The sequence below is a fragment of the Microcebus murinus genome, chromosome 16 (genome assembly GCF_040939455.1).
Source record: "Microcebus murinus isolate Inina chromosome 16, M.murinus_Inina_mat1.0, whole genome shotgun sequence".
NCBI lineage: Eukaryota > Metazoa > Chordata > Mammalia > Primates > Cheirogaleidae > Microcebus > Microcebus murinus.
Genome location: NC_134119.1, coordinates 49,987,380 through 50,014,580, shown reverse-complemented (window position 1 = coordinate 50,014,580; position 27,201 = coordinate 49,987,380). Strand labels below are relative to the sequence as shown.

Genomic DNA, 27,201 nt, shown 5'->3' with positions numbered 1-27,201 from the left:
CCAGCTGCCTCTCACTGCGGAGGGGCCCTGGAGCGCAACACAGGATGGAGCTCCAGGTCTGGCTCTAGTGCTGGCTGAGCTCCTGAAGCCTCGGTTTCCCACCTGTGGATGTGGGGAAGAGCACTGCCTTGGCCGGCTCTTGTGAGAAAAGTCCTAATTATAAAGAACATCATGTTCCCCCCCACCCCCCCCGCACCAGCCATCTGCAGTCGCCATTCACTGGTGCCTCCTAACAGAAAGCACAGGGCAGGACAAGTGACAGCCATGGAGCTCCTGGAGGAAGGGCCAAGACTTGCTAGGACAGGAAATACCCAACCCAGAACTATGGGGCAAGGGGCCAGCAGGCGGCAGGTGAGCAAGAGTCCATACCTTGCACCACAAAGTTCACAGCCTGTCGCTCTGCTTGTGCCCGGAACTTTTGGTCATGTGCGTGGATCCTTGGCAGGGCTCTCCTTCTGCCCATGAGGGACACCACGTAGCCTGGGTCAAACAAAGGAAAGGCAGATGAGAGACGGAAATGAACGGGCAGTGCAGCGGGTGCAGCTCCCTTCGGGTAAGGACCAGAGCTCCAGAGGGACATCCTGCCCAAAGCTGGCTCTGAGCCTCAAGCACAGCCCCCTGGCCCATTGCCGGGGCCTGTGGGGCCTGTGGTAGGAAAGTGGGGGTTTGCAGTGGGCCGCTGGCTAGGAGGCATGTTTCTTCACTGTTCTGACTTCAAGCTGCACTTAGATCTGACCTAGGATGAGAGATGGCGGTTTTTCTACTACCAAAGTTGTTCAAAGCCACGTGTGGGACTTAGACACAGAAGTAACTCTGGGCTGTGTGGCAGCTGGACTGGAGGAGCTATGCATCTGCCCACACTCCCTGCAAGGAGTTCTGGACGTCTAAGAGAGTACACCTCTCTATACTGGGCAAATCCAAGTCCTGTGGGACCTGTGCATACCTGTGAAGCATATGCAAATGGGGACTCTAAGAAAATGAACACCAACAATCTGCATTTGTTGAGTATATTCCTGACCAGTGAGGATTTCTGTTTTAACTAGGTATTGGTGAGAAATAAATGTTCCACTTGTGATTTTACATGTCTGAGGATTGGAAGACTTTCCTACATATACAATAATCATAAAAGTGACAAGTATTGGTCCAGAGTGGTAGCTCACACATGTGATACCAGCACTTTGGGAGGCTGAGGTGGGAGAATCACTTGAGGTCAGGAGTTTGAGATCAGCCTGGGAAACACAGTGAAACCCCAGTCTTTACAAAAAATTTTTAAAAATTAGCCAGGTGTAGTGGTATACGGCTGTAGTCCCAAGTACTCAGGAGGCTGAGGTGGCAGGATCACTTCAGCCTAGGAGTTCAAGGCTTCGGTGAGCTATGATCATACCACTGCACTCAAACCTGGGCAACAGAGCAAGATCCTGTCTCTAAAAACAATAAACAAATAAAATACAAATTTAAAAAACATATTATTGATGTCATAATTAATGATATGAAGACTAAAATACTGAAAACTTTCTTTTTAAGATCAGGATGAAGACAAGGATGTCTGTTCTCACCAATTCCATTCAACATTGTACTAGAGGTACCGTGTTTCCCCCAAAATAAGACCTACCCATAAAATAAGCCCTAGCAGGATTTCTAAGCATTTGCGCAATATTAGCCCTACCCCGAAAATAAGACCTAGTGATGGGCATGGCTATGCAGCGTATCTGCACAACCCATGCATTTCGTTGCAGCCCTTCTCATCTGTCCCATGAGAGTTCTATTGCTCGACATGAGAGATTGGGGCCAATGGTTCTAAAGGAAATAGAGTCACAAAAAATTCAGAATGGAATTGGGGATTTGGAGAGTTATGATGATGTTCCAGAAGAAGATGACTTAATTATATTTGAATAAATGTAGATTGTTGTACCATACTTAAAAAAATAACACATCCCCTGAAAATAAGCCCTAGGATGTCTTCTTTTTATTTTTTTTAAATTTTTTAAATTTTTTTTATTTCAGCATATTATGGGGGTACAGATTCTAAGGTTTCAATAAATGCCCATTTCCCCCCTCCCCCCACAAGTCTGAGTCTCCATCATGACCATCCCCCAGATGGTGCACATCTCACTCATATATGTATATACCTGCCCCCCTTGCCCCTCCCACCTGCCCAATACCCTATTACTGTAGTACCTATGTGACCACTTAGGTGCTGTTCAGTTAATACCAATTTGCTGGTGAGTATATGTGGTGCTTGTTTTTCCATTCTTGGGAAACTTCACTTAATAGGATGGGTTCCAGCTCTAACCAGGAAAATATAAGATGTGCTATGTCACCATTGTTTCTTAGAGCTGAATAGTACTCCATGGTATACATATACCACATTTTATTAATCCATTCTTGGATTGATGGGCACTTGGGCTGTTTCCACAGCCTTGCAATTATGAATTGTGCTGCTATAAACATTCGAGTGCAGGTGTCTTTTTTGTAGAGTGTCATTGGATCTTTTGGGTAGATGCCCAGCAATGGGATTGCTGGATCAAATGGTAGATTCACTTGTATCGCTTTAAGGTATCTCCATATTGCTTTCCACAGAGATTGAACTAGTTTGCAGTCCCACCAGCAGTGTAGGAGTGTTCCTCTCTCTCCGCATCCACGCCAGCATTTATTGTTCGGAGACTTTTTGATAAAGGCCATTCTCACTGGGGTTAAGTGATAGCTCATTGTGGTTTTGATTTGCATTTCCCTGATGATTAGAGATGTTGAGCATTTTTTCATATGTTTGTTGGCCATTCTTCTGTCTTCTTTAGAAAAGTTTCTGTTCAAGTCCTTTGCCCACTTTTTAATGGGGTTATTTGATTTTTTTCTTGCTGATTTTCATGAGTTCTAAGTATATTCTAGTTATCAGTCCCTTATCGGATGCATAGGATGCAAAAATTTTCTCCCATTCTGTAGGTTGTCTGTTTACTTTCATGACTATTTCTTTGGCTGTGCAGAAGCTTTGTAGTTTGATCATGTCCCATTTATTTATTTTTGTTGCTGCTGTGATTGCCTTTGGGGACTTCTTCATAAACTCTTTGCCCAGGCCGATGTCTAGGAGAGTGTTTCCCACTTTTTCCTCTAGAATTCTAATAGTTTCATACCTTAGGTTTAAGTCTGTTATCCAGCGTGAGTTGATTTTTGTGAGAGGTGAAAGGTGTGGGTCCTGTTTTAGCCTTCTACAGGTGGCTATCCAGTTTTCCCAGCACCATTTATTGAAAAGGGATTCTTTTCCCCAGCGTATGTTTTTGTCTGCTTTGTCAAAGATTAGATGGCTATATGAGGATGGTTTTATATCAGGATTCTCACATCTGTTCCACTGGTCCATATTCCTATTTTTGTGCCAATACCATATTGATTTAATTACTACAGCTTTGTAGTATAGTTTGATATCTGGCATATTAATGCCTCCCATTTTGTTTTTGTTGCCTAGAATTGCTTTTTTTTTTTTTTTCTTTTTGAGACAGAGTCTCACTTTGTTGCCCAGGCTAGAGTGAGTGCCGTGGCGTCAGCCTGGCTCACAGCAACCTCAATCTCCGGGGCTCAGCGATCCTACTGCCTCAGCCTCCCGAGTAGCTGGGACTACAGGCATGGGCCACCATGCCCGGCTAATTTTTTGTATATATATTTTTAGTTGGTCAATTAATTTATTTCTATTTTTGGTAGAGACGGGGTCTCGCTCAGGCTGGTTTTGAACTCCTGACCTTGAGCAATCCGCCCGCCTCGGCCTCCCAAAGTGCTAGGATTACAGGCGTGAGCCACCACGCCCGGCCTAGAATTGCTTTTGATATTCGGGGTCTTCTTTGGTTCCATACGAAGCGTAAAATTATTTTTTCTAGAATGCTGATGGAATTTTAATAGGTATTGCATTGAATCTGTAGATCAGTTTGGGTAGTATAAACATTTTGATGATGTTGAGTCTGCCGATCCACGAGCATGGTATGGATTTCCATCTGTTTACGTCCTCTGCTATTTCCTTCCTCAGTGTTTCATAGTTCTCCCTGTAGAGGTCTTTTACCTCCTTGGTTAAGTATATTCCTAGGTACTTTAATTTCTTTGTTGCTATTGTGAAGGGAATTGAGTCTTTGATTTGGTTCTCAATTAGATTGTTGTTGGCGTATATGAATGCCTCTGATTTCTGTGTATTGATTTTGTATCCTGAGACTTTTAGGATGTCTTCTTGAGGAAAAATAAATATAAGACCCTGTCTTATTTTCGGGGAAACATGGTACTAACCACAGCAATAAGGCAAGATATTAATATAAAGGCCATTTATACTGGAAAGGAAAAGTAAAATTTAAAAACCTTTTCAGGTGATGTGATCCTCTAGGTAGAGAATCCTAAGGAAAATACAAAAAGAAAAAAGAGCTACTATAGCTGATACATACAGAGTAAGACCCTTCCCCCTCCCCCAAAAAGCAACAAAGTGACAGGTATTAAGTACCTGCCACGTGCCAGGCAACCTACCAAGCCTCTTGAGAGTGACTGCAGTGAGGACAGGGGAGCTTGGGCTTCCGACATGGTCCCTCTCTGCTCCTGAAGCTTCATCTGTCTAGGGATTTCTGACTGACTCTGGGTATTATGACTTTATGTTGTTGAATGCTGGGGTTTGCTGTCTTCCTTTCACAAGTGTCTTGGCAGGCTTCAGTTACTAGCTGATCATCCCAATCCTTTTGAGGTCTGTTTTTAAGGTTTGCTAGGGTGGGTTTAGAGCAGCCTTTAAGGCTAGTTTACACCTACCTCTAAGGTGTGACCCTTCTGAGGTCTCTACTGAAAGTTCCAGATGTCCAACAAGGACTCTCCACTCAGAATGGCCAGAACTGAGACATCTCCCAGCCTGCATGCACTTTGTAACTGTAGTGTACTGCTCCCCAGCAGTTAATCTGCTTAGTCCTGTGGAGTTTCCCTCTATGTGTGTGTGCCTTAGTACTCAGAAACAGACACAAGGGGGCCCGCCCTTTGATGTATGCAGCGGTCTCTCTGCAGAGATCCCTTCTCTCTGATACTCTCCTTGCAAAATCCCACTGCCTCTACCAATCCCTCTCCCTACCTGCGGCCTCCCCAATCCCACTTTGTGTCTGCTCTACTAAGCAAGAACCTGTGTCTGCTGGACCTCCTCTCCCGCACCGCGACCTAAGGCTCAAGACACGGTATACAGGACTCACCTCACTTGCTCCTCTGCTCTCAGAGTCCACAGCACTATGCTTTCCACTATCTATTCTAGTGTCAGGAAATAGCTGCTTTCTATATTTTGCCCAGTTTTCCAGTTGTTTATGGTGGGAGCAAAATCTAAAGCCTGTTTGGTAATTGCTGGGCCAAAGGGCATGCATACTTCTCATTTGGATATGTAACACCCCACATCCCTTCAGGAAAGTTAAGTACAAGGAAGGGAGGCACCGGCTCTGGTGCTGAGCTGCCTGGGGGGGGTGTCCTGGCCCCCATTTATTAGCTGGGTGGATTTGGGAAGCTATCTAACCTCTCGGTGACTCATTCTCTTCTCCTGTAAAATGGAGACAATATTACCCATTTCTTAGAGCTGCAGTGAGGACTACATGAGCAAATTATGGAAAGCATTTAAAATCACGCCTGGCATACAGTTGGTGCTACACAAATGAATGCATTTTGAGTATATTTCCATCCACAGTGTCTAAGAAGATCCTGACTCCATAAACATTCATCAACACTGGGTGCTGTCGCTATTTTAACACTTCAAAAGTGATAGTATTTTTACTTTTGCTCAGTGTGGGGCTCCTGGGTCCAGGAGAAGGTCCTGGCTTGTGGGGCAGGTGGAGGCCCACACTGGCCAGCAGGCCCCAAGGCTGGAAACGATTAGTGGCTTTCTCATGCTCCACACACAGATGGAATGGGGCTGCAGGAGCAGTAGGGCCAGGGAGGATCCCTTTCCTGCTCATGTGGGCCAGCGGTGCAGACTGTCCACACTCTCCACTGCAGTCAGGCCAGGGAGGAGCCTGTGTTGGGGTCCCGGGCTCCAGAGTAAACAGTCACCAAGAAGTGAGTGGACAGACCAGAGGAGGGGTCATTGAAGGCTGCCCTGCAGGCCCTGCCCGCATCCCAGAGAATGTCTGGGACTGTGGGTCCTGCAGAAGCTGATTCTCCAGTTGGTTTTTACTTTTCACTCCCTAGTGGGGGTTGGGTTTGGTGGGTGCTCTCTCTGTACCTATTCTTAATCCTCTTTTTTGTTATTTCATTAATTTCTGCTTTTCCATTGATTTCCTTCCTTCTTCTTTATTTAATTTACTCTGCTGCTCTGTTCCAAGTTTCTTATTTTATGTTGACTACAACTAATTTATGTCCACAAATTTCTCTATATCTTTTAAAAATACTCTTAAAAAACTATCCTTTACTTCTAAGTGAAGCGTCAGCTTGGCCAAGCCCCATAGTTTTTGATAGGACACTTTCTTGTCATTTATTTCTAACATTTTTGTCATTTTCTGTTTTTTATCCTAAATTACTTAGGGTGCAGTGAATTTCTAATTAGGTAGACAGATGGATGGCCACACACATGGAGATATAGTATATAAAACTATCTTTCTGTGGCACTGTGGTCACAGAATATGTTCTACTGGATATTGTTTGAAATTTGTTTGCATTTCCTTTGTTACCAAATTGTGGTGATAATTTGTAAATACACCACATGATTGTCATAAGAATGTATGTTCTCCATTTTTAGGTCCAAGATTTTATCTAGTTTTACCCACCTGTCCATCTATCATATATCAACTCAAGCTTGTTCATTTTGTTGTTTCCAGTGGAGCCTGGCCCCTGCCCCTCTTCATGGGCTGATGGCTCACCTAGCACCCCACCACCCCAGCAACCCAGCCCTAACCATCCGTACACCACCTACCCATCTGTTCACCACCCACCCGGCCACCCAACCACCTGCAAATCCAGGAGCTGTGGCCACGTGGCCACAGGAGGCACTGGTAGTGGGAGGGATCAGGGGCTCTGGCTGCAGCTAGCTTACCTGTCTGCTGACACTGGGCAACAGCTGCTTGAGCAAAGTCCTTGATTTTCTTATACTTCTGCAAAAAACTTGCCAAAAACTGGGCAGCTTTCTCAACAGTAACTCCAAGGCAAGCAGCAAGCCGCTCCTTCCCTGTATGAGTCAGAAAGACACAAGATCGGAGTTAAGTCCTAACTCACACCCAGCAGGTGCTGAGAGCACGTGCCTGCAGGGAGGGACCATGTTCTCAGAAACAAGCCAGCTGCAGGCCTCATGGGGGATTTGGTGAGTCAAGGTTGTTGGCCTCATTGACCTTTTTTGCACGGTCAGGATGGTGTTGGCACCTGGCCTTACACACTGGGTGCTGGGTCCTGGCCAGTCTGGACTAGGGCCTGTTACACATTTCTTTATCCACCAGTCCTCACAGAGTACCTGCCAGCGCTGCAGGTGAAGCAGTGAATGAAGATGACGTGGTCCCTACTTGGCTTGGCTGGTGGAAGACCTAATTCCAGAACTGGGGGAGGCTGGACCAGGGGACAGATGAAAAGAGGAAGGGAATATTCCATGGCCAAATTATGAAAAAATAGTACTCAGGAGTTCCTGTTTTAGAATTTTCATCTAGAGACAAATGCTTTTGGTCCAGATCAATATTTTGTTCCTAGAAAATGCAGGTGTTGTTGTGAAGCTGCTAATAGAGATGTCTCTGGGTGGGGCAGCACCCTGAGTTCTGGCATAGCACGTGAGTCCCTTGTGTGCTGGGTGCAGGTTCTGGGACCACACAAACCTGGGTCTAAGTCCAGCTCTGTCACCCATGGGAGGCTCTCTGTGGCCTTGGGGAAGTCATGTGACCCACAATAAATCTGTTTCTTCACCTGTGAATTAAGTATGATTGTCCTTACCCACGAGGGCTGTTAAGGGAACCCTATGAGGTCAGGAACATAAAGCTTACAATGGTGTCTGACTCCTACCTGATATGCAGTCTGTAGTCAATGCCTTCCACTCTCCCCCAGAAAAGACTAAACACTGGAGAAGGAGTCCATGAGGTCATGATTCCTTGCTTGACAGTGGGATCACAGGAAAAGCCTTGGCCCTGGGGCCAGCATGCTTGAAGGGAACCCCAGAGGGCAAGCTGCCTGAAGACCTGCATTCCTGGGGGAGCATGGCGGGGGCCAGAAGTAGACTTGCTGCCCTTTGCACTGGATTAAGTCTGGGGTCATTCTAGACGGCTCAGGGGCCTTTGAACAGGACAGCCCACAAATCCTGGCCCAGGATTGGAAATGCAAGATCTGTGAAAACTGAGGGGCTCACTGGCCTCTCAGATCTGGTCCTCCCTTCAGCCATGCCACTCCCTATCCCGACCAGCTGATGCCTCAAATGATTCTGGACAGAAAGAATGTTCAAGTGTTGGGACAGTAAAGGGGCAGATGTTTGCTTTGCCAGGAAGAGCAGGGAAGTCTGGGGGGCCTGTTCTCCCAAAGTTTATTCTAGCAGGGAGAGATCTGCTCTGGTCCTTTCTCTAGGCCCAGGACTGCTTGATTACTTGGATTCATTTGGCTGGAAATGAAAAAAAACTCTAATATCTCTTTTGGGGCTTAATTAAGACTTATTATTCCAAAAGCTTCACAAATAATGAACATATTATACATTTGTTACACTTTACTGAAATAATCCATCTTTAATTCTTTCTTTCTATCCAATTCCATTTACCACCCTCAGCTATGGTACTGCAGTGAAAAATTCCACTGGTTCTCAGAAAGGAATCAGATATTACCTGGAAACCTTAGCCAGGTCAGCCAGATAGGACTTTGCGTATTCTTAGCCAAGTGTTTAATCATTTCCAATCTGCTATTAAGCCCATCTGGTGTATTTTCAATTTTAGATATGGCAGTTTTAAATTTCAGAATTTCCATCTGGTTCTTTTTATTTGCTGAGGTTTTCTTATTTTTTTTTTTTTTTTCATTATTATGAACACACTTTCCTTTACATCCTTGAACTTAGGAATTAACAGCAACTTTAAAATCCTTGTCTGATAATTCTAACATCTGGGTCATCTCAGGATCTGTTTCCATGATTGCTTTTTCTCTTGAGTATGGTCAAGTTATCTTATATAAAAGTTATCCTATATATATATCTGATATGTTCTATATAAAAATTCATTTGTATGTTTAGGAATTTTTGATTGTATCCTGGACATTGTGAATGCTATGTCATACAGACTGGGTTCTGTTATGCTCTTCTCAGGAGTACTTATTTTTTCAAAGAGGGCAGTTAATTTGGCTAAAATGAAACTTGAAACTCTGTCTCCCGGCCACGGGCAGCAGCTGAAATCCCAGATCTAATTCTTTTTGGTTTAGCATGGCTACTTGTAGTCTGCCCCACTCATGCATAGGTAGGGTCAGCCAGAAACCTAGGCAGATTCATACCCAGAATTTGGGCTTATCTTCTGGCTGTCTTTCAGCCATAAGTATGTCTTTCTGGAATTTCTCCTGTCACTTTCCAGATTCTGTGGTTGTCCCAAACTCTGTACTCTGACTCTTCCAGCTAGTAGGACTATGGGTTTCTATCAGAGTTTCTGCCACCCACAGCACTGACTAAGGCTTGCCTTCAGGTGAGGAGCTGCAGAATGGGAAACTCACGTGTACTACTACTTTCTTCCAAGTGTCAACCGACCTCCAGTTTATGTTTGCCTTTGTTCCCTTTCCAGTGCTTTCAGGTAATTGGTTTTTTTACACATTTTCTGTAGTTTATGGTTTATATCACACCTCTCTTTCTAAATACTTATGGCTGAAAAGAATTACTGTAGAGCTGGGGACATCTGAAGAGAAGTGGGTGGCCAAGATCCCTGTATGTGAAGAAAGCCTATTTACATGAGAAGCAAATGATGTGGCAACTACAAAAGGAGCAGAGGCAGGAGACTGACATGAAGAAAGAAGCCCCAGATTCTTGCTCCCATTCCTCAGACACCCTTGATAGTATGTCACACTCAAAGGCCACTGTCCCTCTCCCAAGCAGGACGACCTCTGGCTCTGCGAGGCTTCTCTCTCCTATGCTTCATGTGAACTGACTCCCTATTTTCATAGAACTTCCCTCTACAATTTCATTCAGTTGATCAGGTTCCTGCTCTTTAAATTGTAATCACATGCAAGGCCTGTCTCCCTGAGAGTACCCCAAGATCTACCTGGTGGGAGCATCCAATGTTTCCTACCTCTAAATCCTACATGAACACACACCTTGACTTTTCCTACAGACGGCTAACTATATCCAATGTGCATGTGTATGTCACAAATCTAACTTTAGAACCACAGTCTTCACTCCCTTTCTCCAAGTACCCTTTGCCCCACACATATTGCTGACAATTTTCACCCCTGTTTATGTCTCTATGGCTAAGCACACAGTGGGCCTTTGGAACTCTGGCTAGTCTGACTGAACAGACCTAACCAAATCCCATGCAGCTTTCAAAATTCAGCTCAAGTGTTGCTGCTCTAGGCCGTCTTCCCAGACTCTCCCAGCTCTATCTGGGCCAGGGGCCCTCCTCTGGGCTCCCTTGGCACCAGGGGCTCCCTACCAAGCACTGCTGTGTGTCTCTTCTGACAGGTGTGAACACTCTGGAAGCAGGCCCTGGGCCAGATGGTAGCCCTCAGTGAGTGCCTGTCGATCAAACAAGGACCGGATGTGAAGGCAAACTTCGGCTTCACTCAGTAATTTGAGAAGACTCAAATGTTAGACTCTAAGAGCAACAGGAGCTCAGAGCAAGAATGGAGGAGTCAGAAGCTACTTCTCACAGGAGGCAGATTCTTGCTGGGTTCAGGGGGGTAGGGGGTTGTGAGCAGTGTGGTGGTTGGGGAGGGGCACCGTCAAGCTGGGGGACATCTGAATTCAGTGACTGAAGGAAGCCTGTGGGCAGCCTGTGGGCCAGCCCCTGGGGTTGAGGCCCCAGGCAGCTGCTGCCCCATGGCTCCGGGCACCCCTCACCAGCTCTTGACACACACAGTGGGTGAGTCTGAGGGTGGTGGGCTGAGCACATAGACCCAGCACCTCTGGAGTGTCTTCTCTGCCTAACTCTGTCTTCATCAGTCTTCACAAGAGTCGTGTAACTGGTTTTCTCAAGAAAACTAGGCTCTGCCAACCCTCACCCCTACCCCAGCATTCCTGGGAGAGCTCCTAGACTGTTCCGAGTGTATTTATGTGATGACATATCTCTACAGCCTGTTGAAAGCTGGCTGGTCCAAAGCTCCTCTACTGAATTCCCAAAGGGACCTGGCACCCAAGAGGCCAGGTGGGTTTATTTGGTGTAAGGGGAAATCCATTCGTATAGGCAATAGGTTTCTTAGGCCACACCATGATGACTGCCATTGTTTTTTGGCAGCCCTCTGATAAGGCATGAGTCAGCACGCTTATGTAACTATGATGTCACCTCTTATGTAAGACCCATGTGATCACCCCTTCACTTGGGCATATTCTCGCTGTCAGAGCATCATCCTGACAATAAAGAGTATGTCTCTGCCGGGTGTGGTGGCTCATGCCCGTAATCCTATCACTCTTGGAGGCTGAGGCTGGCGGATTGCTCAAGGTCAGGAGTTCAAAACCAGCCTGAGACCTCATCTCTACTAAAACATAAAAAGAAATTAATTGGCTAACTAAAAATATATAGAAAAAATTAGCCGGGCATGGTGGTGCATGCCTGTAGTCCAGCTACTGGGGAGGCTGAGGCAGAAGGACTGGTTGAGCCCAGGAATTTGAGGTTGCTGTGAGCTAGGCTGATGCCAAGGCACTCTAGCCAGGGCAACAGAGTGAGACTCTGTCTCAAAAAAAAAAAAAGAGTACGTCTCATCTACTTGTTGCTGGTCGTCTCTTCTTTCAATTCCTGAGACCCTCGCTGGGTACCCTGGGGTACTCTCGCTGGCCGTGGAACTCCTGCCCCTCATTTGGCATAGTCGTCAGGATTCGACTGGGGTAAGTGTCCCCTCCACCCCAGTAGGGGAGGATATGTGGCCTCCCATGGGCTTGTGGTACTCAATGGCAGCAGTCCTCACGTCGTGGGCCCCTGCCATGGAGTGGCAGCAAGTAAAGCATACACCTGCCGCCTTGGAAAAGGCCTTATAGGCCTTTGAAGAGTTGTTGCAGCCTAAGGAGGAGTGGTGGTTAGTCAGGTCGGCTGGCTCTTCCTTACAGGCCTCTGTGAGCAACATGAAGATACCCTATGGTGAGAAGCCCACATAAGAGAATTACAGGTGACAGAAGAAAATTTGGAAGTCTGGATACAGCCTTTGGAGAAGGAGCTAATGACTGTTTTGGCCATGGACACCCATGAAACTCCAAGTATGCACGAGACTGAGGGCAGGACCCCTCCTCCCTTGCTGAGTGCTTGCCCAGTTATAAAACAGAGAGTCGAGCATGAACAACCTATGTGACCCCAGGGGGTCATGCAGGGCATGCCCGTGGTAACAGAGCATACCTCATACGCCACTTATATGCTCCTGGAGTTGCAGGAACTGGGGAAGCAGTGTAGATGACGCCCTGGGGAAATCATGCCTGCCTGGTTGTTACACTTATGGAACAAAGGGGCGGACACTGTCCCATGTTCCCCAAGAGAAACGGAACAATTGGCATCCATAACTATACATCCTTCCTTGAGGCAGAGGCCATCCTCAGTGGCTACAAATAAGTAGCCACTGAGGTGGGGGTGACCACTTCTTGCTTGAATGGCTCATGGCTGCTGCATGCACGGTATGGGATGACCCCAGTGAACTACCTGAAACCACTAGTAAGTGGACCTTGTACATGGACTAAGGTCAGATTTTTCGAAAATTAGGGATGCACCAAGCCATTTTTATAAGCAACTGGCAGGGGCCTGCTGAGGAGCGCTTTACTACACGCACGCACAACCTAATCCTAGCCACGTTTTCCCCTGGTTCATTTAGTTCACTGGCAGCTGTGCTCACCCCCTATGTGGGGAAGCAAGTACGGAGGTCACCACTGCTATGGCAGCTTTGGGAGATGCTAAAAGATGGAAAGGGGGGAAGGGACAAGTGCACATGCTATAAAGACCCAAGAAGGGCCCACGAACTCTGGGTCCCCTGCAGAAGAAGTCAGTACAAAGGACCCAGAAGGTGTCTCGTACCCAGATATGGCTAGACCTCATACTAGTAGGAGTAGATAAATAAAAAACAGACAGACAGCCTAATGAAGTATTGCTGGCCCTGTGGAAATAGCTGGATCCCCACCAGTGCTTCACAAAATCACCCAAGAAGGGTGGAACTGAGATGCCCACCAACGAAACCTGTAACGTGAAGCTGCAAGATTTTATGGTCGAGGCCTCCCTCTTCGATATTGATTAGGGGTTAGGCCAAGGTGTCTGGTTAGTGAGGATCCCAGATGACTGGAGGCCGCATGTGGAACTTGCTATTCATTGTTCCCCTACAAATGTACAGCAGGTTCTAGCCTTGGTGAACACAGGAGCTGATTGCTTCCTAATCTATGAAAACCCTGAACAGTTTACTGGACAAACAGCCTATATAGATGGTTATGGCAGGTGAACCATTAAAATTGAGCAGGTTACTATTCCACTGGGGATAGGGCGTTTGGCTCCTAGGCCTTATACTGCGTGTGTGTTCCCCATAAAGGAATATATTCTGGGTGTTGATATCCTGTATGGCCTAATCCTAACTACCTCCACAGGTGAGTTTTGCCTCCATGTCAGGGTTGTGAAACTGGTGGTGTGTGGCCACCCCCATCACCCTCCACAGGTTTTGCCCACACCTTGTTGAGTGGTACACACCCGACAATATTGCTTTGCCCAGGGGGCATGAAGAAATTTCACAAGCAATATTGCAACTGGAAACAGCCAGCATAGTGCACCCTGCTCATAGTCCATTCAACTCTCCTGTTTGGTTGGTTAAAAAACCAGATGGAACTTGGAGAATGACAGTAGACTATTGGGAACTGAATAAAGTAACTCCCCCATTGCATGCAGCGGTATCATCCCTACTGGATCTGATGGATCAATTGACTTTGGTGCTTGGGCAGTACCACTATGTGGTGGATCTCGCTAACGCCTTTTTCTCCATATACATAGCTGTGGACAGTCAAGACCAGTTTGCTTTCACATAGAAAGGACAACAATGGACATTTGTGGTATAACTGCAAGGTTACCTACACAGTCCAACCAGAGTTGGTGGCATAATACTTAGCCACATAAGTCAGCCATCCTCAGTGTACTTATTTCATTATATTGATGATATAATGTTAACCTCTGATTCCCTTACAGATCTAGAAGAAGCTGCTGTCAGCCTTGGAACCTCATTGGAGCAATGGGGTTGGGTAGTGAACAACTCTAAGGTCCAGGGACCTGGTTTGTCGGTCAAATTCTTGGGTGTTGTCTGGTTAGGTAAGACAAAAGCAATCCCTGAGGTGGTTATACATAAGATTCAAGCTTTCCCCTGACCCACTATGGTAAAACAGCTACAAGCGTTTGTGAGGCTCTTGGGATATTGGCGTATATTCATTCCCCACTTGGCCCAACTGTTACGACCTTTACATCTGTTATGTAAAAAGAAGACACAGTGGGACTGGTCCCTGGAGGCAGAGGCTGCTTTTATTGCAGCCCAGAGGGCTATTGCACAAGCCTGGATGCTACAAGTGGCTGACTGCTCACAACCGTTTGATCTCTATGTTACCACTGACTCAAGCGGGATGGGCTGGAGTTTGTGGCATTGCCAGCATAAGCAGCAAGTCCCCTATTGGGTTTTAGTCCCAAACTTGAAAGCTCCCCCAAGAGCACTATTCCCTGGTGGAAAAGCATCTGGCGGCTGTGTATGCCACTCTTCAGGCCTATGAAGCTATAACCGGGCAGTATAAGGTGCTAGTGTGCACCATGTACCCTACAGCAGGATGGGTGAGGTCATGGATAACCAGCCCAAATGCCCATTCTGGCGAAGTAGGGAGTCTACTTGGAGCAATGAGCAGAGTTTAGCTCCAGCCTCTTGACTGCAGAGTTGCAAACTATATTGGGCCCTGTTGAATTTGTGTCCAATGCTGACCCTCAGAAAATGGTAATACTAAGGGAGGAGAGCCCTTATCTTGAAAGACAGGGTCCCCCTCTAGCAGAGATGTGCTATACTGATGGGTCCAGTTGTGGCCCCTTAGCCCAATGGACAGCGGTAGCCATCCAGTTGGATCATGATAAAATCTGCTTTGAAATGGGACAGGAACAGGGCAGCCAATAGGCTGAATTGCATGCCATGTGGATTGTGGTCGTGCATGAGCCATTCCTTGTACATGCCTGCACTGACAGTTAGGCTGTTTTTAAGGGCCTCACTGTCTGGTTACCTACGTGGAAAGCCCAAGGTTGACTAGTAGAGCACTGCCCGGTATGGGGACAGTCAATGTGGGAGGATTTATTGCAGCAAGGACACCAGAAGGAGGTCTGGGTATATCATGTTTGAAGACATAGACCTCTAGTCAGTTTTGGCAATGATGAGGCTGATACACTGGCAAGGGTGTGATGGATCAGGTCACCCTTGCCGGCTGATAAGGACCTGTAGTTACACCACTGTCTGGGCTATGCCAGTGTAAAAACTATAGCTCAAGTGAACAAAAAATGGAGTCTACATATACCTATGGCAGATTTAGATAGCTTGTCACCAATGTGAGGTATGTGCCCAACAGTATCCACACTGTAGGCAACTCTCCACTGTTCCTGGACATATCCAGCAGGGAGACCATCCCTTGGAGAGATGGCAGATAGATCGTGTTGGTTCCCTACCTCGATCCAACATGGCAGCGTATACCTTCATGGCAATCAATACTACTACTGGCCTCCTTTTCGCCTACCTGGTTGCCCAGGCTGACCAAACATCTACCATTAATGTGCTGGAACACTTAACCACTCTCTGTGGGTGACTCCTCACTATAAAGTGATTGGGGTAGTCATTTTATGAGATGTGAGGTTCAACAGTGGGCACTCCAAATGGATATTGAATAGGTAGCCCAGTGCCCTACTGGCCTCAGGCCGCTGGCATGATAGAGTGATACAATGGTTTGTTAAATGGGAAGCTAAAAAGTGGGACCTCTCCCCTCTCTCTAACAACATTGAACAAAGAGTTTAGATCAGGGTGTTCAGGCACTAAATAAGCAGCCCTGAAATGGTAGGCCTGCCCATTTAGACTATTTAGCCTCCAAGCAAACCACTCTCCTCTGATTAACAGATATCACCAAGGACCCTTTGATGTGACCCCATGTAACCAGGGTTGGAACTGTTCTGCTTCCGGCCCCAACTCCCCTCAAGGAAGGAGCGATGAGAACCTAGACATGGTCTTAAAGTATAACAGGCACTGAACCCCAGTGGATCAGCCTGTTAGCCCTGTAGGGGGATGGGTTACATACGGTGTATCACCTGCTATGCTCACCCCTAAACAACAATTGGTGTTGGTCATGGTGGGCCACCATGAGAGGAACACCCTCCTCATGGGCACTTTAGTCCTTGCCTTTTGGGTAATTCCCTGGGTTCCTCTCGTTTTAGCACCCGAAACTACCAAACCTATCGTGGGTAAAACTGTGTGGTACCATCATTCAGGACAAAAGACAATTCCAACCACAATCTTATCTCAAGATGGACAGGTAACCTGTATGCTGCCTGAAGGGCATGAGTTACCCTGAGTGGTCCTCCTGTCTGCTCTTTCTTACCAACCAGGGTAATCCAGGCTAACAGCATGGCCTCCTGGGCCCATACTTATGGGCCCAAGTCTCAAACATCTCTCACTGCTGGATCTGCATGGAATTCCCAGTAGAAACCGCTGGTAGCCTACCCTGGAACATCACCCCTGCTTCTCTACAAAATTGGACTTTCCTGACCATGTAGGGGCCCCAGGACACAATTACAACTCTATCCATATGGCAGTTGAGAAGCATCCGTGACAGGACCACCACACTCCGCGTCCATGCTCCATTCTGGGATATGCCATTTGGAACAGTTGGTGTTGGTTATTAGGGGAACAAGTAGAACTATGTCAACTGGTGCCCTTATGTATATAACAGAAATGGGAGTAAGGGATTGCACTGTAAAATGGATCCCAAAAGAATTCTGTACAAACATCACTCAGATTGGTAATGTCACCACTGGTGGAATGAAAAACCTTTGGTGAGGACTGTCCCCACCAACAGGGTGCCCCCAGGATTTCTATGGGTATGTACAAGATATGCATGGCCCTATCTTCCCACTTGTTGAACAGGGACATGCACTTGGGGATGGCCATATATCCCAGGGAAGGTCCGCCCCACCTTTACCGATAAACCACATAATTGGGATGCTGTGTTCTTCCACTGGCATTGGTCAAAATGGACTCCATGATGGCTCTACCTGGTGGTCATCTTTTTCCCTGAGGTGGAGATATTAAGGTAGAGCTAGAAGTGAATGCCCTAGTGGAGCATACTCCTCGGGCCCTAAGTCAAACCCAGACAGACCTTGACCCTCTTGGTGGACGAAGTCACCCAGAAAAGAAAGGTGGTTTTGCAAAACCGCATGGCCCTTGACCTTCTTCCTGCAGCACATGTGCAGTTATACATAGTAAATGTTGTGTACATATACCCAATCATCAGAAAGATATCTCCTCTACATTGAAGAACATCAATGGCGAGGTATAGGCCATCCAGAAATTAACTAAAAACCCATTAAAACAACAGTGAGGATATCTCTTGTCCTGGCATTGGATCTTCTTAGTTTTAGGAGCTATTTATTGTGGTCTAGTAATACTATACTGTTCCCTGTATTGTTGTTGTAACATTTTCGCCCAAAAGGCCTCCGTAGGGGCCTGTGGGTCGGCCATGAAACCTGTTGCCTAAGGGGTGGACTATAAGGGGAAACTCATTTGTATAGGCAATAGGTTTCTTAGGCCACATCACAATGACTGCCTGTGTGTTTTTTGCTGGGCTTCCAGTAAAACATGATGGGTCAACACGCTTATGTAACCATGATGTCACCTCTTATGTAAGACCATGTGATCACCCCTCCACTTGGGCACGTTGCCACTATTGTTCCAGTCATAGGTAAGTGCTCGCCATATTCTCGCTGCCATGCCATCATCCCAACAGTATGTCGTATCTATCTGCTGCTGCTTGTCTCTTCTTTTAACTCCCGGAACCTGCTCTGGTACCCTTGCTAGCTGTGGAACTCCTGCCCCACACTTGGGTTCCTCCGTCCCATCTCCACTTGCACTCACTCCTCAAGGAGGGCCTCACTGCCAATAGCCCCTCCTGAGGGGAAATCAGCTCACACTGATTCAGCATGACCCAGAGGCAGAGGAGAATTTAAAAAGCCCAAAAAGCCCATGATTGGGGAGTTTAAAGGACAGTGGAAGAGAGTAGAAGGCCTGCTGTACCATGGGTCCTGGGCTTGAGGAAGGAGAAGGGGAGGGGTGGTAACACTTGCAGAGGAGGCACCAGGCGGCCACCTCTGGCCTCCAGTCTTCCTGGACTAACCCCGCTCTCCTGCCTGCTACCCTGAGGTCAGACCCCACCCACTGCCCTGCTCCCAGCCTGAAGCCTGGCTCCACCCCATGGGGGACTGGCTTTGATGCCTGGCTTGGCTGGGCGAGCTCCACTTGGGGGATACGGTGTGTGCTGACATGGGGAAACAAGCCAACTCACAGCTCATTCTGAGGTTGCTAAACTGCATAAAGCCTTGGTGTGTACACAGATGAGGGTCTCCTTGAGGATTTCAAAGCCCAGCAATGTCACCTAGCAAAGTGGTGCCATGTAGGGGTGAGGCTGGGCAGCCTGGTCGTACCTAACCTCATCTGAAAAGGTTGGCTATGACACTGGTGAGTTAATGGCATGAAGTGGTCTGACTAGTGTCTGGAGGTCGCAAATATCATCAGAGTATTTGTGTTAACAGCACACAGGGACTCACAGAATGATTTCCCTGAGGCACAGCCACGTTTACATACAGGTGCATAGCCATCTAGCTTACAGGTGACCCCACAACCTCAGCTGGCCCACAGCCTACCTGCCCCGTAGACCACTGAGTACACCACCTTCTTGGTCTGCTCTCTGTCTACATGTGTCACGTGTTCCACGGGAATGTCCTTCCTGTGTGGAAAGACGGCATGTTGTCAGGCAGTCGGCACTGTCAGTAGAGGGGGTCCAAGCCACATGCACCCCCACCACAGTTCCTCCTCTGGAGGTTCTTAACCATTTCAAATATGCCTGTTACATGGGCAGGGGAGACATTCAACATGACATCTGCCGCCTCCAGCTCCGAAAGGGCCCCACACAGATACTAGTGGTGAGGCTATAGCAGCTGCAAGCCAGCCCACATCAAGCCCCAAATTCTGGGGTGTCCACAAATCAAAACCAAAAACTGCTTTCACCAAAGGAGTGTCCACAACTTCAGGACAGCCTGCTTCCTTGCTGGGGCACCTGGGGCCTGGGCCATAGCTGTGTCTGCTGCAGAGGGTGAGCTGGTTTCTAGCCCTTTCCAGTCCCACTGTTGCCTCTGTCCTGGCCACCCACAGACAGAGGGCCATGGGGCGAGCCATGTACAGCATTCAGACAGAATAAGGATCAGCTCAGCATCTGACCGACATCCAAACCACAGCAATCTCCAAAGATTAAAGCTGAGACATCTGAGTGGAGCAGGAACTACAGGACACCATCAGCAGCACCAAGAGTCCCTCCTTCCTGCTGGAGCACCCCCCTCCCCCAAGGATGGGCAGCCAGCCATATACCCTGGGTGTCTCTTCCTGCTGCTGCTCTTGTAAACATCCTTATCATTTACACCAAGCTTCCCTTGATCAACTGAGCATGTCAGATTCAGAAGCTGAGAGAGAGAGGGAGAGAGAGAGGGAGGGAGATAGAGAGAGAGAGAGAGAGACAGAGAGAGAGAGAGAGAGAGACAGACAGACAGACAGACAGACCGACAGACAGACTTCTCCCAGTTTGTGACTGGCTCTGTGCTGCAGCCCTCCATTGCTTAGCCAGGCTGTTACTACTCTGCCTTAGCCTTCACTTCCTGCTTGCACTGAGCATAGACACCAGCCCACGGTGAAAGCTCAAGATTTTCTTAGGTCTCTTCTGAGATGCAAGCTGCCTTGGGCACGCATAGGGCTATCTAAATTTCCCAGAATACATGGGTGCTTTTAAATGCCTTAATTTCTCAAAGAATCTCTCTCCCTAGCTTCTCCTCTAAGCTTTCAGTGCTCTATTTTTTTCCTCAACTATAATCTTTTCCCCACGGTGCAGGTTGTTTGCCTTACAATGTTTTCAAGCAGTGCTGGCCACTCTTCTGTACCGAGCTGGTCCTGAGTTAGGTGAAACAATGTCAAGCACCTCTGCTGGTGCTTCAGGCAGCCCCTGGACAAGTGAGAATAAACACACACTACTTTTCAAATAAGGTGTGTTCTGTTCCCTCCAGAACCAGGGACCAGGTCCCATGCTGGGGATACACTGCTGCCTTCAAGACTCAAGGAGGCAGGGGCAAGGGCAGGTAGAAATGCCACGAGGCTCTCCCGCAGCTTGAAGTTGTCTTTTTCTTGACTCAGCATTTGCTTGGTTGCTGTAAACCTTGCCTGTTTTCCAGAGTTCTGGAAAAGTTGATTTTGACAGTTTTTGTTTGATTTTTCAATGCTTCCATGGGGAATGGGATCATGGTGCTCATTGCCTACCCTGCTGTCATTGCTGACACCCCAGACTTCATCTACTTGTACCACCTGATTTCTAAGTACCAATGCATTTCTAGTTTTCCCCCTTGTCCTGCTTCGTTAAATTATTTTGCCCACTTGTTTATCTCGCCCTTAAACTTGGTATTGTTAAGAGCTAAATTTAGATAGGGAGCCAAAAGCTGAAATGTATCTATGGTTAGAATAAGTATGTCAACTTTTGTGTCACAAAATATCCTCATTCCCTACCTCTATTTGGGAAACATGCTCCAAACATGCTCCCAGGAAAGATATTGCTAATAAATATATTAAGATTAGCTTCCTCTGTGACCCTCCCAGGGCCACCTGCAATCAAAGCAGACATTGTCTTAACTCAGATGAATGGATCTGATGGTAACTGCAGTGGGGGTGTCCTGGGGCAGGGCACAGCCCCTTGACCAGACAGACCACAAAGGTGACCTCCTCCCAGTTTGCTGTATGGGGTTGGAAAATTGTCTGAGGAGGCAGCATTAAAATCTGCCAGAACATGCTTCACAGAGAACCAAACTGTGACAAAATCCAAACAATATAATAAACAGATATTATGGATATATATCAAACAAACACTCTGATGACAGAGTGTTTAACTGTCTTCTCAAGCACATATATTAAGATACACAGAAAACATCAGAAGGTTGCATAAACTAGAAATATTAAAATAACACTCTCATCATAGTACAAAAAACTAGAAATTAAAAACAAAACAAAACAAGAACCCTTCTACCTAGAAAGACACCACAAAGAAAACACACTTCTATTAACCATCCTTTGGATGGAGGGAAATACCAACAGAAATTATATAATTTCTAATGAAAACACTTTATATTAGAACTAACGAATTACATATAAAGTAAGAAGGAAATTTCATAGGCCTAAATTTATATATAAATAAAAATGAAAGAATAAAAGTAAATGTATTAAGTTTTCAATTCAAAAAGCAAGAAAAGAAATAATAAAGCAAATCAGGCCGGGTGTGGTGGCTCACGCCTGTAATCCTAGCACTCTGGGAGGCCGAGGCAGGCAGATTGCTCGAGGTCAGGAGTTCAAAACCAGCCTGAGCAAGAGCAAGATCCTGTCTCTTCTATAAATAGAAAGAAATTAATTAGCCAACTAATATATATAGAAAAAATTAGCCGCAAATGGTAGCACATGCCTGTAGTCCCAGCTACTTGGGAGGCTGAGGCAGGAGGATTGCTTGAGCCCAGGAGTTTGAGGTTGCTGTGAGCTAGGCTGACGCCACGGCACTCCCTCTAGGCTGGGCAACAAAGTGAGACTCTGTCTCAAAAAAATAAAATAAAAAAAAAGCAAATCAAAAGAATGTACAAGGAAGGAATACAGTTAGACTAAAGATAGGAATAGAAATTAATGAGTTAGACACCTAAGTAGACATATAGGAATAACATTTATCAGGCGTTGGGCAGATGGGAGGGGGGAGAAGGGGATGGGTGTATACATACATAATGAGTGCGATGCGTACCATCTGGGGGATGGACACACTTGAAGCTCTGACTCCAGAGGGGAAGGGAGGGAAAGGCAACACACATAACCTAAACATTTGTACCCTCATAATATGCTGGAACACGCCCCCCCCAAAAAGAAATTAATGAGTTAGAGAATAGAAAAACAGATCAAATTAATGGTTCTTGCAAAAAATAAAATAGACAAAACATTAGTTAATTTAATCAAAAAGGGAGAAAGCACAAATACATAAAATAAACAACAAAGTACTGATATGAAGGAAGTTAGAAGAAAACCTTAAAAAATTATTTTGTACAACTCTATGCAAGTAAATTTGAAAACCTAGATTAAATGGAAAATGTCTTAAGAAAATAAGAAAATATGGTTATAAAAATTGACTCAGTAGAGATAAAAGTTAAATAGACCAACGTCCATAAGAAAAATAGAGAAAATAATTAATGAACTACCCCACAAAAAACAACAGATCGAGATTGCTTCACAGGGAAATTCTATTAAACCTTTAGAGACAAGATAGTCCTGATGTTGTATAAATTATTTCAGAGCATAGAAATAAAGAAAAATTTCCAAGTTTCTTTTATTAAGCAAATATAAGTTATCCCTAAACATGATAAAGAGAGCATAATAAAGGAAAATTACAGACTGATCTTATGAATATTGGTTGATATAAAAATCCTAAATAGAATATTAGCAAACAAGTACGAACACTATACCTATTCCTAATAAAACACCTATTCCTAATAAAAATTCTTGAAAAAAGAATAATTGGATACTTCCTCCAAATAGTAAAACAATGCGCCTCAATCCTAAAGCTAGCCTCTTAATAGGGAAACACCAGAGGCATTCTTACTAAGGTCAGCAACAAGGCAAGGATAGCCACTATCTCTACTACTATTGAACATTGTTCTGAAGGCATTAGCCAAAGCAATTAGGTAAGAAAAAAATAACCAGAGGCATAATAATTGAAAAATGAAACAATCTCTAGTTGCAGATGATATGATACTATTCCTGGAAACCCCTAGAGAATCAATAATAAAATAATTCAGGGAGGTAGCAGGAAATAAAATTAACATACAAATCAATAGCCTTCATAAATATAAACAACAGTGGAAGAGAATATCTCACTTATAATATTAACATAAAAAGATAAAATACTTAGAAATAAACTTAAGAAATGCATAAAACCCACATGAATAAAACTTTAAAACCTCCTGAATGACACAAAAGATGACTTGTCAAATGAAAATATATCCCTTGTTTTTTTTAATTATAAATATTTTTATCTTTTTTTCTTTATCTGTATCCATGTAACAGAAACATTTGCATGTCCTTTGTTTTTTACTGAAACTTCTCAACATCATCAAGATGTCAGCTGTCCCTAAGTTAATCTGTGAGTTTAATGCAATCTCAATAAAAATACTAACAAGTTTTTTTTTTTTATGGAACTAGACAAGGTGATACTAAAGTTCATATGGAAAAACAAATGCACAAGAATAAGTCGGAAAACAGAATAAGAGGAGCTATGAGCGGGGCTGGGCATCCCAGGTATTGAAACATACTACACGTGCTCTGTAATTACACCAGTGAGGTACTGGCATATGAATAGGCAGACCCTGGAGCAGAATAGCAGGTCCAGACATAGACTCAATGATATATGGAAATCTAATATAATAAAGATGGTATCTTGAGTCACTGAGACAAAGATGGACTTCTTGATCAATAATGGTGGGACAACTGGATAGCCATTTGGAAAAAGATAAGAGAAAACATGACTGAATTCCTCTGTAACTTGGCTACAGAAATAGGTATTCTAACCATGACTCAAAATCCAGATGCAAGAAAAGACTGATAAATTTGATTACAGCCCCCTAACAACTGCAAAACCAAATCTTTTGCATGGCATAAGATACCAAAACAAAATCAAGAGATAAACAATGATCTAGGAGAAAATATTTGTAACATATATCACAGATGAAGGGCTAATATTATGAACATACAAAGAGCTTTTTCTTTTTGAGACAGGGTCTTGGCTCTGTTGCTCGAGGCTAGAGTGCAGTGGCATCATCGTATCTTACTGCAACCTCAAACTCCCGGACTCAAGTGATCCTCTTGTCTCAACCTCCAGAGTAGCTGGTACTACACATAGGTATGTGCTACCATGCCCAGCTAATTTTTCTATTTTTTGTAGACATGGAGGTCTTACTCGCCTCTACTAAAAATAGAAAAAATTGAGATTCGGAGCAAGATGGCGGACGAGAAACACTGCCAAACAGAGTGTCTCTGCAGAAAAGACAGATTCTAGTAGAAATTAGAAAAAAGAAGCAAGAAGACGAGCATACAGCGGACGTGGGCCGGAAGGAGGGGTACCTGAGACCCTGGGAGACTCCACGGGAGGAGGCTGCGGAGGAGAACTGGAGGCCAAGACCACCGGAGCAGCCCAGAGACCAGCGGCAAGAGTAGGTGGATTTGCTGTTTCCCCTCCCCTGCATTTAGGACTGCTGGTGGGCTCCCCAGCGGGTGGAGAAACCTGCGGACACCAGCCCAGAGACGGCCGCCGCCAGCCAGCGGTGAGCCTGTAGCAGACGTGGCACCAGGTTCCCAACTTCCTCCGGGCACCTCCGTGTGCACATTCCCGAGCCTCGCGGCAGGCGCCATATTGCCTCCTCCTCCCCTCTGCCGACCCTACCCGGGGCTGTCCAGAGAGCCAATACAGCCACCAGCCAGAGGCACCTCCAGGGAATGGGACCTTCCCTTTTGGGACCCTACAGCTGACTCAGGGGAACTCAAGACTGTGAGCTCCCTACCTGCCCACCCTCCCAGGTGCTGCTGGCACGGTGTTCCCAGGAGAACGGTGCCGACTCAGAGGCTGAGAGACATAGACCCAGCTGGGGCTCCCTGTGGGTGAATTGGGACCGGATATCCTCTCCCTGGTGGGGATACAGTTTGAACTCTGGGATCCAGAGGTCGGACCTGCAGACCAGATCCCCTGCACCGAGGGCTAGCATTGCCCGGGGCACAGAAGGGTTATACGTGAACAGCCTACTGAGGTGTGTGTGCCTCCAGAGGCGGATCGGCATCCTAGAGGACAACCCTCCTCCCAGGAGGAGGTCGTGCACCCAACCCAGGTGGCGTTCCTGTGCAGGGAACCTCCCTGCCGGCATCACAGTCCGGGGAGGCCTGGTGGCTTGTGGTCTGGCCTGCTGGCAGAGGCCCAGGAGTAGCTGCGGAATTGGGCAGGGTGGAAAGAAGCAAGGCCCGCTCCAGACTACAGGTCTCAGACAGCCCCACCCCCACACGCAGACTTTCTGGCTGAGCGGGACCATTCCAGCCCCGCCCTGACAGCTTTTCCTGGAAGCAGAGAACAGAACCTTGACCCCTGCTAACTGCCTGAGGGCAGGCTTACCCAACACAGCTCCGCCCAGAACAAGAACTGATAACAGGACACAAAATCAACAGCATAGCCTGTTCCTCCAAGCAAACGCCACCTACTGACAGGGACGGCATCTTGCACAGCCTTTCCACGGCACCCATTGACTCAATATACAGGGAGTGGTCCAATTTCACCCACAGACACCACCTAACGGCTCAGAAACTAAACAAGGTGTGTGAATACCCAAACAATAACCAAAAGGAAAGAAACAACAACTGATCGAGATGGGAAGAAATCAACAAAAGAACACAGGAAATATGAAGAACCAAACAGAAAACACACCCCCAAAGAGGATCATCAGCCCCCTAGAAACGGACACTAACCCAAATCAGGCAACCAATATGACAGAAGAGGAATTTCATATGTGGATCATAAGAACACTCACCGAGCTGCAACAACAACTCAATAACCAACATAAAGAAACCACAAAAAGCCTCCAGGATATGGAAAAAGAAATAGACACAATGAAGAAAAGTTTAACCGAACTCCTGGAAATGAAGAATCAATTCAAGGAACTACAAAATACAGTGGAAAGTCTCAAGAACAGGGTAGATCAAACAGAAGAAAGAATCTCAGAGCTTGAAGATAACACCCTCCAATTAAATAAATCAGTCACAGAAATAGAGCAGAGAAACAAGAGAAAAGAGCAAAGCCTACAAGAGCTGTGGGATTATGTGAAGAAACCTAATGTGAGGGTCATAGGGTTACCAGAAGGGGAAGAAGACAACACTCAAGGGTTGGACAAGCTGTTTGAAGATATAATAGAGGAAAATTTCCCAGGCCTTGCTCAAAATCTTGATATACAAGTTCAAGAAGCTCAGAGGACCCCTGGGAGATTCAATGCAAACAGGAAGACGTCACGACATGCAGTCATCAGACTGACCAAAGTATCAACTAAAGAGGCCCTTCTAAGAGCTGTAAGACAAAAGAAGCAAATGACATACAAGGGAAAGCCAATTCGAATAACATCAGACTTCTCTAATGAGACTTTACAAGCAAGGAGAGACTGGGGCCCCATTCTCACTCTTTTGAAACAAAACAATGCCCAGTCTAGAATATTATTCCCTGCAAAACTAAGATTCATATATGAAGGAGAAATAAAAACATTCTCAGACAAGCAAAGTCTCAGAGAATTCACCAAGACAAGACCAGCCCTACAAGAAGTACTTAAAACAGAGTTATGCACGGAACATCATAATAATAACCCACGAATATAAAAACAACCAAAACCCAAAGATATTAAAGGCCAGGTATTACAATGGCTCAAGAAAGAAATCATAGCAACAACTTCCAACCCAACAGAATGAACAGTAATCTACCTTACCTATCAGTTCTCTCAATAAATGTGAATGGCTTAAACTCTCCACTCAAGAGACATAAGCTGGCTGAATGGATAAGAAAATACAGGCCAAGTATATGCTGTCTTCAGGAAACACATCTAACCTGCAAGGATGCATATAGACTAAAAATAAAAGGGTGGAGATCAATATTCCAAGCAAATAGAAGCCAAAAGAAGGCTGGTGTGGCAGTTCTAATTTCAGACGATTTAGTTTTTAAACCAACAAAAGTAGTGAAAGACAAAGAGGGTCATTATATAATGGTGAAGGGCACAGTTC

The 27,201-nt window shown here is 45.9% G+C and overlaps 1 protein-coding gene across 1 annotated transcript in view; it reads right to left on the bottom strand.

Annotated features, from left to right (window-relative positions):
* POLN (DNA polymerase nu) overlaps window positions 1-27,201 on the bottom strand; it is a 143,859-nt gene that overhangs the window by 10,608 nt on the left and 106,050 nt on the right. Inside the window, 3 exon segments of the mRNA XM_075993424.1 lie at window positions 370-480; window positions 7,010-7,141; window positions 18,990-19,072. Coding sequence (XP_075849539.1) covers window positions 370-480; window positions 7,010-7,141; window positions 18,990-19,072 — 326 coding nt within the window.